At 31.4% G+C, this 12,067-nt stretch overlaps 1 protein-coding gene across 1 annotated transcript in view; it reads right to left on the bottom strand.

Moving 5' to 3' along the window:
- Positions 1–341: 341 nt before the first annotated feature.
- Positions 342–12,067, bottom strand: part of LOC127727840 (neuronal acetylcholine receptor subunit alpha-10-like) — a 29,896-nt gene continuing 18,170 nt past the window's right edge. Inside the window, exons 7-8 of the mRNA XM_052234953.1 lie at positions 8,747–8,815; positions 342–844 (exon numbers count right to left, since the gene is read on the bottom strand). Of these exons, the coding sequence (XP_052090913.1) occupies positions 470–844; positions 8,747–8,815 (444 nt within the window). The 3' untranslated portion in view covers positions 342–469. The remainder of the gene's footprint in view (positions 845–8,746; positions 8,816–12,067) is intronic.

The following is a 12,067-nucleotide window of genomic DNA, read 5'->3' as shown; positions in this document are numbered from 1 at the left end:
AATCTTTCGGAATTTTGAGTCCTCGATGCTATTCAATTTCGCATTTTTTTATTCGAGCATCAATGATGAGCCTTTTGAATTCGAAACGCTCGTCCAGCTTACACAATTATAAGCCTGATATCTTAACGAAACCAGAGTTAAAACTCTCTGAAGCAAAGACGATCATAGATGGATTTGGCTTTGTGGATGAACAAATTTAAACAAGTGTTATGAGAGTTGTTCTTACTGAAGTGTAAGCCTGTGTGATAAGTGGCATATTCTTTAAAGAAGAAATAAATGAAGTAATATGTTGGTCGAACACACACTGACGTTTAACCAACTTTTATATCAATAATAATAAATATTTAGCTACAGTGAAACATTTTACATATTGTTGAACTGTTTGCTCTTGACTGTCGTTGTCAATTTTCGTTTTCTGTTCCCGATCTCAGCATAATTGTTTTCCAAACAATAAGTATCTGTTGATGTTTCAATCATGTATATCGTTATTTATTTGTGACCCATACATTGCTGGTCCTTGCACCATAACTACAATAGTAACAGTAAGTGTCACAACAACAAATATTGACAGTAAAACACGATCTACAATCTGCGCGATTTGTTGCCACTCCATTTTGATGACATCACGGCGATCTTTTTCCTCTTGGCGTTTTTCGTTATCTTCTATCGCACAGCATACTTTTTGTAAAACATGACGGAGCTGATTCTCAAATTTGTTCATATCGGGAAAAGATGGCATATGCTGAAAATTGTTCTGTAAATTACAAGGAATTTTACCATTTCCTTTATCTTTGTTTACACAATATTTTGACGAAGGATGGATATCATCTGTATTACGGTTTTCCTGAAGAAGATAATAAAAACAAAATAAAAGATTCCAGGTATGAAATTACAAGGTGGGTTATAAAAACACAAGGTATACATGTATGTATGTACATAGACAATAGCATTTATAATTTTATTAAATATTATTATGAAATATACAAAACTGTACTCCTTATGCCTAATACAGAGAGGTCGATACATATTGTAAGGTAACCAAATTGCAGGAGACAACAAGTGACGATGCTTAATGACAAGCACAAAGGCACATAGAACCAAATAGAAAAAAATACTTATATATATAATAATAATCCTGATTGTTCATGATTAAATGCATACAAAAAGATGAATTATTATTATAGAGTCCAGTTGAAGTTTGGAAAGAGTTAATCTTGGAATACATACAGGTTCTTTTAGTTAGAGAGCGAAAATAAACTTAATGTTTCATTTGAGGTGCACCTGAGACATACTCTGTTTTGTCAAGAAGTATCCTGATAACGACTTTGCTCAATTCAAAGTCTATGTGACAAAGTGCACAATCGAGAGAAATTTCTCCTGATCTAAGAAAATAAGATATCTTTCAAGACCAACATGTGTCTTGAAAGTGCGTAGCTACAGTGTTTTCCATCAGCAAAGCTGTGCATTTGGAGTTCCCACAGATACTCATATTATTGATATAGTTTTTTTTTGTATAAAACTTTAAATCTATATTGCTTACACTTTTTGTGTTCTTTAGTCAAAAGTTTAAAAATAAAGACTTTGTAATGTTAGAATGCAGATAGAATCTTCATAGTCCCGAAAGAGTTGCCAAATATCATGCCCTTTTGCCCACACTCAGCAAAATTTTGCAAAATTTATTGTGTAGTCTTTCTAAAAGAAGCCCAATCTAATTAAAATATAGTTCTCTGATTACGTTATACTCATGTGATATACGAACACACGAGTTAATATAGATCAGAATTTTAATCAGATTGAAAGAAGCCAGGGATAAGCCTGATCTACTGTTGTTGGTTTGGTGGGGTTTGTGTTGCTCATCAGTCTTTACTTTTCTATCTTGTGTGTTGTGTACTTGGTCTTTTTCTTTTTCTTTTTTTGCCATGGTGTTGTCAGTTTAATTTCGACTTATGAGTTTGAATGTCCCTTTGGTATGTTTCGCCTCTCTTTTGTAGTTATAAAAATAAATTACAAACAATATTGTATACATATCAACAGGCATTTAGGAGGTCATAATATAACGCCATGTAGTTTTATGAACAACAATGTGAATTGCATCGATTTATTTTGGTCAGAAATTGAAGTCTAATGCTACTTAACCTAAAATGTTATTTTACAGCTGAGAATAATTTAGATACTAGAATAACACCATGGTGCCAAATCAAACACGGAATGAATGTTATTATGGTAGCGGTACAAATTGATGACAACATTAAACCGTCTATATTGAGTATTGAATTGGAGGTGTATAGAGCGTTGACAACTTTCTACCAATAATTGCCTCTTAATTTCAAAAGTTCATTTGCATGGAAGAATGAAAGCACATACACAATGGCTTTTCTTTTATGTATTTCTTAAATAGAATTTTGATTCTTATGATATGTTAATGATAAATATATGGGATAGAGAATGCATCGAAATAAACTTCATATAGTCAAGGCAATGAGTAAACCACTTTAGGAATATTGCATAGGGTTTTCTACAATATAAACCAAACAAATTAAAAGCATCGAAGACTGATTATAAAGGTAATGATTAGTCCATTGTATTTGAATTTGACCTAACAGGTACTAAATCTTTTATATGTTACTGTCAGTACTCCAACTTCAGTGAGAAGAGCTTTCATTGTTGCTTTTTGTTTATTATTTGAGTGCACGAAATGCCACTTACTTTTTTATGTTATGTACTCCAGCATGTGTGTGTTATAACGATTTGTACAATTTCGGTTAAGTAGATATTTCTAAACCATACTTTCAAATGGGATGTAAATACACCCTATAAAATATCACGGTCACAATGATAAGTGTTTTACTCCTTACTTTTGTAATTGAACATCCAATAGCAAATAGTTTATGCATATTCTGGGGAAAAAACAAAAATTCATAAAAAAATTATAATGAGATTTCAATGGATCAGAGAAAACGAAGTTTTCCTTTAACGTCAATCGGCGATTTTGGAATAGGATTAAAAAAAAGGAACACATTGTTTATAACACATGTACACATGAGATGGAAAATATGAATAATTATAAGCGATGCCTATTGTAAATTTCTAACGTACAACAACTTCGGCAACAAATGAACGTTTATTAAAAATTTTAATTAAACTATTTGGGAATATATGGGATATATCAAAATATATTTTGTTAATCAACTTCTGGTATGCAGTAATTTCACTATTTACTGAACAGAGATATTTTCGACCATATTCTGCCGTGCAAAACTACAAATACTGTATCTCATACAACATAAATGCATTTGTTTTATTTGTCTTTGTATGATTTGAACCTTTGCTGTTTAGTCCATTTTTGATAATACACTTTTGGCGTTGCTCGGTTTTTATACATCCCGCCATTGTGTTACTGTGCTATAGTCGTTTTTGTATTCTTGTCTTTCATTTTTGCTTATGTACTTTGTCTATAAAGTGTCTGTATGCCATTTTGTTTTTCTTTGTTGAATAAATAAAGGCAACAGTAGTATACCGCTGTTCGAAATTCATAAATCGATTGAGAAAAAAAAAATCCGGGTTACAAACTAAAACTGAGGGAAACACATCAAATATAAGAGAAGAACTACGACACAACAGAAACACAACATTAAAATGAAACACACACAGAAACGAGCTATAATACAACAATGGCCATTTTCCTCACTTGGTACAGGACATTTTAAGAAAAAAATGGTGAAATAGTTATTTGTTTTTAACGCGATTAAGATTATAACACAATGTTGACTGCTGTTCCCCAATTTTTGACAAAGTTACCTATTATGTCTGTTTGATTTGCTCACACATTGTTGTCAATATAATGGAATTCAATGCGACTGTCACACAAGTGAGAGGCTTAGCTAGCTATAAAACCAGATTTAATCCACCATTTTCTACATTAGGAAATCCCTGTACCAAGTCAGGAATATGACGGTTGTTTTCCATTTGTTTGGTGTGTTTGAGCTTTTGATTTTGCCATTATTTTCCTTGGAGTTCGGTATTTTTTCCATTTTATTTTTTGTGTATGTTGATGTCTATAGCTATTTGATAAGCGTATACATGGTCATCGAACGTTTGCCGATAACCTTCCCCTGGATCTTCATCTGAGATATTCTTGTGTCACATAACAAAATGACTATCGGTTTCACTGACAACATCTGGTTCAGCGAGAAAAAAAGATTTGTTGTAAATATAAAAACAATTTTGTACGACCTGAGATACATAGGAGAATATTAATCTCAGGTTTACGTATGAACTACAGATTTGGGATGTGTAGACTATTGAACACCTTGTATGTTACAAAGACTGCTTTTGAAAGTAATAACTGTATACTTCAGATTCCATTATATAAAACACAAATATTTGTTTCTAATAATAATTTTCACTCGAATTATTCACAAAAATTTATTACGGCATTTTTTCGGTTTTGTTATCAACAGTTCATCAATTGTTTAGCCTATGACTTAATAGGGTATATTTTCAGATAACAATATTTTATGTACATTTGTATAAAATCAATGGTTAAGCTTCATTAAATGACATGCAACTACGAGTGTACAGGCTGGAAAACGACTTATATCAATATGGAAACTGACCAAACCCATAAAGCATATAATTAATTGTTATTTTTGATTATAAAACGGTCATTTTCTTTAGCAGACGTCATTTATCACCATTGTTTTTGGTTTGTTAAACTGACTGATCTTCTTATTTTTACATCGATATCAAAAACATGAAACGCTGAATGGGTTCTGTCAATTTTTAGTTAATGAAAGGCATGGTATATCATAAAATATCAATTGCTGGCATAAATCATTTAAAAATTCGTAATGCCCATGATAATATAATTTGTATGTCTATGATCAAACAAATTATATATTCGATTGTTGAGATTATTTCTTGGTTTTCTCAGATAACAAAGAGACAATATCTCAACCACTCTAAATAAAGGCAAAAATATCTAGAGGTAAACATGCGGCCAAAAAAATAGACAGTCTGTATTAATTGTTAATATGTATGAAGTAAAATAACCAAACTACCGAACTCCAAGGAAAATTCAATATATCAAATGGCAAAATCAAAAGCTCAAACACATCAAACGAATGGAAAACAACTGTCATATTCCTGACTTGGTACAGGCATTTCTTTATGTAGAAAATGGTGGATTAAACCTAGTTTTATAGCTAGCTAAACCTCTCACTTGTATGACAGTCATATAGAATTCAGAGATAAAATTACTGTGAACTTCTCCTGGCCGATCTTTTCTTATTTTCACATAAGTCGGAGTTCCTACTGACACCAGTAAAAGATAAGAAGATCAAAGAAGCTAGATTATTTAATTTCACATACAGGTATATTGATGATTTTCTTTCAATTAACAACCCAAACTTGTCTGATTTGGTCCCATTATTATATCCTCCTGAACTGAAACCACAGATATAGCTTTCTCCGCATCATTCTAGACATTTACCTCGACTTTGACAACAGTGGTCATCTCAGTACTAGAATATATGACAGACGAGACGATTCCATTTTGAACGGTAGTAACTTTCTGAATTATCAGGAACTTTCTCTCAATGAAATACTGGTCTGCCATATGTTATCATTGAAAAAGTATCACTATATAATACAACTTTTCCAACACATGGCGTATGAAGTAGCCTTTGGAATGTTGGTATATAATTTTGTATTTTTGCAATGTGAAAACCGATGTAATGGCTGTTGTTGTAAAATCTAGTTTTCGACTGATCGCAAATGGCGGAAAGAGGCGTTAGCATGCCATTATAACAAAGTTGAACGTGAATTAAATAAATGATACTTATAGATGTACTACCTTCTTTTTATTTTTCAACAATCGGCCTTGCACGTATAAACGAAAGAATAAGCGACGTGTACAGACGTGTCCATAGAAATGCTACAATTTAATTCCAGCAAACACATTGGATATGTTGACAATGAAAAGACAATAAATTGGTAAAAAGTTTTGACATGCAGTGCATTGATTTTTATCTCTGATCAACGACAATCTATGATTAACCATACATATTATTTTTTGGTGAGGTTCGTGTTGCTCAGTCTTTAGTTTTCTACATTGAGTTTTATGTATCGTTGTGTATCTTTTAGTCGTTTTTCATTTTTTTCACATGGCATCGTCAATTTGTTTTCGACTTATGAGTTAGAATGTCCCTTCGGTATCTTCCGTCCCTCTTTTATAACTATAATCACCGAGAACTATAACATATCAAAATGTACTTACCATCGATTTTCAGAAATTACAATATATTACTTACAAATAAGGATATATCAATATCCCTGAAAGCTATACAATTTTATAATTGACTTAGCATGAAAGATGGGTGTACATGTTTGTCACTAAACGAAAGTGAATTATTACTTACCATCAGAAGCTTACCAGGGAATGTACGTCTCTACCACTGAGGGAAAACTATATCCTATAATCAAATGACCTACCATTCCAGATGAACGTTTATAACTGACATGAAAACTATAACTTACTTGTGAATAAGTCATTGAAGCCTTGTGAGATGGATTTATTTCCCTCTATCATTCCAGATGAACGTTTATAACTGACATGAAAACTATAACTTACTTGTGAATAAGTCATTATAGCCTTATGAGATGGATTTATTTCCCCCTATCATTCCAGATGAACGTTTATAACTGACATCAAAACTATAACTTACTTGTGAATAAGTCATTGAAGCCTTGTGAGATGGATTTATTTCCCTCTATCATTCCAGATGAACGTTTATAACTAACATCAAAACTATAACTTACTTGTGAATAAGTCATTGAAGCCTTATGAGATGGATTTATTTCCCTCTATCATTCCAGATGAACGTTTATAACTAACATCAAAACTATAACTTACTTGTGAATAAGTCATTGAAGCCTTGTGAGATGGATTTATTTCCCTCTATCATTCCAGATGAACGTTTATAACTGACATGAAAACTATAACTTACTTGTGAATAAGTCATTGAAGCCTTGTGAGATGGATTTATTTCCCTCTATCATTCCAGATGAACGTTTATAACTAACATCAAAACTATAACTTACTTGTGAATAAGTCATTGAAGCCTTATGAGATGGATTTATTTCCCTCTATCATTCCAGATGAACGTTTATAACTAACATCAAAACTATAACTTACTTGTGAATAAGTCATTGAAGCCTTGTGAGATGGATTTATTTCCCTCTATCATTCCAGATGAACGTTTATAACTAACATCAAAACTATAACTTACTTGTGAATAAGTCATTGAAGCCTTATGAGATGGATTTATTTCCCTCTATCATTCCAGATGAACGTTTATAACTAACATGAAAACTATAACTTACTTGTGAATAAGTCATTATAGCCTTATGAGATGGATTTATTTCCCCCTATCATTCCAGATGAACGTTTATAACTGACATGAAAACTATAACTTACTTGTCAATAAGTCATTGAAGCCTTGTGAGATGGATTTATTTCCCTCTATCATTCCAGATGAACGTTTATAACTAACATCAAAACTATAACTTACTTGTGAATAAGTCATTGAAGCCTTATGAGATGGATTTATTTCCCTCTATCATTCCAGATGAACGTTTATAACTAACATCAAAACTATAACTTACTTGTGAATAAGTCATTATAGCCTTATGAGATGGATTTATTTCCCCCTATCATTCCAGATGAACGTTTATAACTGACATCAAAACTATAACTTACTTGTGAATAAGTCATTGAAGCCTTATGAGATGGATTTATTTCCCCCTATCATTCCAGATGAACGTTTATAACTGACATCAAAACTATAACTTACTTGTGAATAAGTCATTGAAGCCTTATGAGATGGATTTATTTCCCCATATCATTCCAGATGAATGTTTATAACTGACATCAAAACTATAACTTACTTGTGAATAAGTCATTGAAGCCTTATGAGATGGATTTATTTCCCCATATCATTCCAGATGAACGTTTATAACTGACATCAAAACTATAACTTACTTGTGAATAAGTCATTGAAGCCTTATGAGATGGATTTATTTCCCCATATCATTCCAGATGAATGTTTATAGCTGACATCAAAACTATAACTTACTTGTGAATAAGTCATTGAAGCCTTATGAGATGGATTTATTTCCCCTATCATTCTAGATGAAGGTTTAACACTGACATCAAAACTATAACTTACTTGTGAATAAGTCATTAAAGCCTTATGAGATGGATTTATTTCCCCCTATCATTCCAGATGAACGTTTATAACTGACATCAAAACTATAACTTACTTGTGAATAAGTCATTGAAGCCTTATGAGATGGATTTATTTCCCCCTATCATTCCAGATGAACGTTTATAACTGACATCAAAACTATAACTTACTTGTGAATAAGTCATTGAAGCCTTATGAGATGGATTTATTTCCCCCTATCATTCCAGATGAACGTTTATAACTGACATCAAAACTATAACGTACTTGTCAATAAGTCATTGAAGCCATATGAGATGGATTTATTTCCCCCTATCATTCCAGATGAACGTTTATAACTGACATCAAAACTATAACTTACTTGTGAATAAGTCATTGAAGCCTTATGAGATGGATTTATTTCACTCAAAATTAAAGAAAATGTATACCTTATCTTTTAAGATGGATCCATCTCTTAGACAACAATAAAGGAAAATAACAATTGTTTAACTGACAACACTTACCATTTGGTCTTTATCGCTGACCATGCTAAAGGGTAAATATCCTTTCTTTGTATCTTCTGATGGTATGTACTGAAATAGAAGCAAATCTATTAATAATATAGATTTAATGAATCATTTTTATGTCAGCCTATTCGTTATTGTTACTATTAGTTTTGGAAGTTACATTTAAGGAACCTTTTTAGAGGTAAAGTTATCTTCCTTAAGTATTAAGGAAATATCTGTATACCCCATATATGTCTTTGTCCATTGTTGATGGTCGAATAGTGACATGATAACTTGAATACATATACTTCTAGTTATTTTTTTTATTGTTTCACATTTGTCCAATATATTTTAATCTGAACTTTATCCTTATGAGTTGCAGCTCAACAAGCTATAGGTTTCCTTCATCAAAATAGCGGTCAATACAATAGCTTATTTATTGCTATGTCCACTGTGCACTTAGTATATAAATATATCTGATTCCTGTTTTAATTCAAATGATATCTGCATTCCTGACACATTGCTATTAAGGATTGATCTATGAAAAACTTCATTCAAACACATGGGGTTATGTGGAGTGATTCTTTGATAATTGTTTTATGTCGGTAATATAAGAATTGGTCCGAGGACACAGTTATCGTCCTTAGATTTTCCAAATTTATTTCTTTATATTTTATGCATGAAATATTAAGTAAGGGGATGAAATAACATGTTAAAAAAATTTGGGTGCTGAATCTTCATGTTAAATAGTGATTTGGTCCAGTTAAAAAAGGTCAAAAACTAGTATGTCTGAAGCTGTCAAACTGAATTTTAGACCCCCTTAACATAGAATTGTCAATATTTTAAGTTAGAGCTGGTAGACTTTTCTATAATTTTGATATTATTTGTCCCAATAGTAGTACACAACACTGTAAAAATCTTTTTGAGATAGAGCAGATGCGATTATTTTTATTTGAATTTATTGTCTAGAAGAAATGCACTACGAAATAACTGTGTTCTCGGGCTTAAGAGATGAATTCAGGAAATGTAGATTCTGTACTTCGGCAACTTCCCTGAATGGTTTGCTGGTTTCAATTTGTCAAACACAATAAAAATAAAGGATTTACATCTTTATTTGAAAGAAATTCTGTAAAAATGTCCCATTTTGACATTATAAGGCTAAAATAAGCATTTAAAAGCAGTTTCCATTTTTAAGCCTAAGAGGCATGCTGACTTTCTATCTGACAGCTTTTTATGCTTTGATATTTGTGTTTCTATGATTAATTCAAATTCTATTAACCATTTATGAACTCTGAATAAAGAGAAATGTAGATTATCACAGAAAAAAATGTGCAAAATGTGTTGTATTTAGGCCCTGGTCGAACGGCCTGTTTGATGTATGTGAAATGTGAAGCGCTTTGTACATTATGTGTAGTCCATCATAAATATTTCACTAAATCTGTAAAAAAAAAAAGCACTTGACAATGATTTGTGCACCTTATCCATTTCATATACTACCTTTATTTTCTTCTTTAGGATAGTATGTGGTTGAAATATATGCCAGTTGAGACAAAATCTACATGCAAGTTTTCCATTGAAAAGTGAAAAAACTGTGCATCAGACCATACTGTCTGCAAAAAAAGTTGAATGCAAGAATCCTTTTGCAATTAGACTTCTTGTATCATGACATCTTAGCTTAGAAATGAGCAAAAAGTAACAAATTTTTAATTTCTTATAGCTTCTGTATGCATTTTTATATGTAAATATGTACTACGGCCTAAATTGACTCTAAATAATGTTCAGTCTTACATGGCCTAAGACCATTTTATACTCATGTGGTATGCTTTTTGTAACTTTTCTTTCCGTTTAAAGTACATTCAATATATATGGAAGAATAATTTATGGCAAAAAAACTTCAAAAACTTCAAATTGGTTGAAAAAAATGCATGTTTATGTAAGGCTCCCCTTAACTCGAAATCTCTTTTTTTAGGCACAGGCTCATATAAATTTGACTTTTGAATAATTGTAATAAATCTGATAAATCAAATGAGTGTTCAGTTGCTTTTAATACTTAATATTTTATATTTAAGAGCATTTAAAAAGCAAATTTTTGCAATATCTAAATTTTTTAAGCCCAAATCTTGATAGTTGAAATTATTTGATTTAAACGTCAAAATTAAACAACCAAATTTCAATATCAAAATGGCCATAGTTTCTATAATATATATCCTATGGCCATGGCACTGAGCCATCTATCTTATAATTCCCTAAGCTTAGGTCATGCAAAGCTTTATTAGAATGTGTCAAGTCTTTCTATACTATTAGGTCCGAGGACACAGTTATCGTCCTTAGATTTTCGTTGTCTACAAATATAGTCCCTAGTGTGGACAGTGTATAAAAACTGCAAACTTTTTTCATACACTTTCCAAATTTATTTCTTTATATTATATGCATGAAATATTAAGTTAGGGGATGAAATTACATGTTAAAAAATTGTGGGTGCTGAATCTTTATGTTAAGTAGTGATTTGGTCCAGTTAAAAAAGGTCAAAATCTAGTATGTCTGAAGCTGTTAAACTGAATTTTAGACCCCCTTAACATAGAATTGTCAATATTTTAAGTTACAGCTGGTAGACTTTTCTATAATTTTGATATTATTTGTCCCAATAGTAGTACACAACACTGTAAAAATCTTTTTGAGATAGAGCAGGTGCGATTTTTTTAATTTGAATTTATTGTCTAAAAGAAATGCACTACGAAATAACCGTGTTCTCGGGCCAATTATACAATGTGTAATCGTGTCATGTTTCATTCTAAATAAAGGTGATAGTTTCAAGCAATCAGACTTTTAATTATGCGCAAATATTGATTTAGCTCATAATCCTGCTTTTATGCAACACTTCGTCAATGTATTTTTTCTTACACATTGATATATACACTAATTCAAAATAATTTCTGACCTTTAATAACAAGCAATGGATAAAATTTATGACAACATCCACCCTACTTAATGGACATATGTAATAGCTAGAAATATTTCAATTTTCTCTAAATAATCTTTATTTTCAAAAATATGAAGAGAAATAATTCAAATATGATTTGCATCTCTACGAATACTTGAATATGATTGGTTCGTTTGAATATAAATTCATCATAGATACCAGGCTTATATTATTTTACGCCAGACACGAGTGTCGTCTATAAAAGAATTATACGTGACGCTCGAATCAAAAGTTTAAAAGGCAAAATAAAGTGCGAAGTTGAGGAGCATTGCGGACCAATCAGTCTGAAAGGTTTTGCCAAATACAAAACGTTTTCCCTTGGTTTACACTTCTATAGACCATGTTAACGAAACTACTTT

The sequence above is a fragment of the Mytilus californianus genome, unplaced genomic scaffold (assembly GCF_021869535.1).
Source record: "Mytilus californianus isolate M0D057914Y unplaced genomic scaffold, xbMytCali1.0.p SCAF_2, whole genome shotgun sequence".
Lineage (NCBI taxonomy): Eukaryota > Metazoa > Mollusca > Bivalvia > Mytilida > Mytilidae > Mytilus > Mytilus californianus.
Note: the sequence above shows the minus strand (reverse complement) of the source record. Positions and strands in the feature narration are given on the sequence as shown.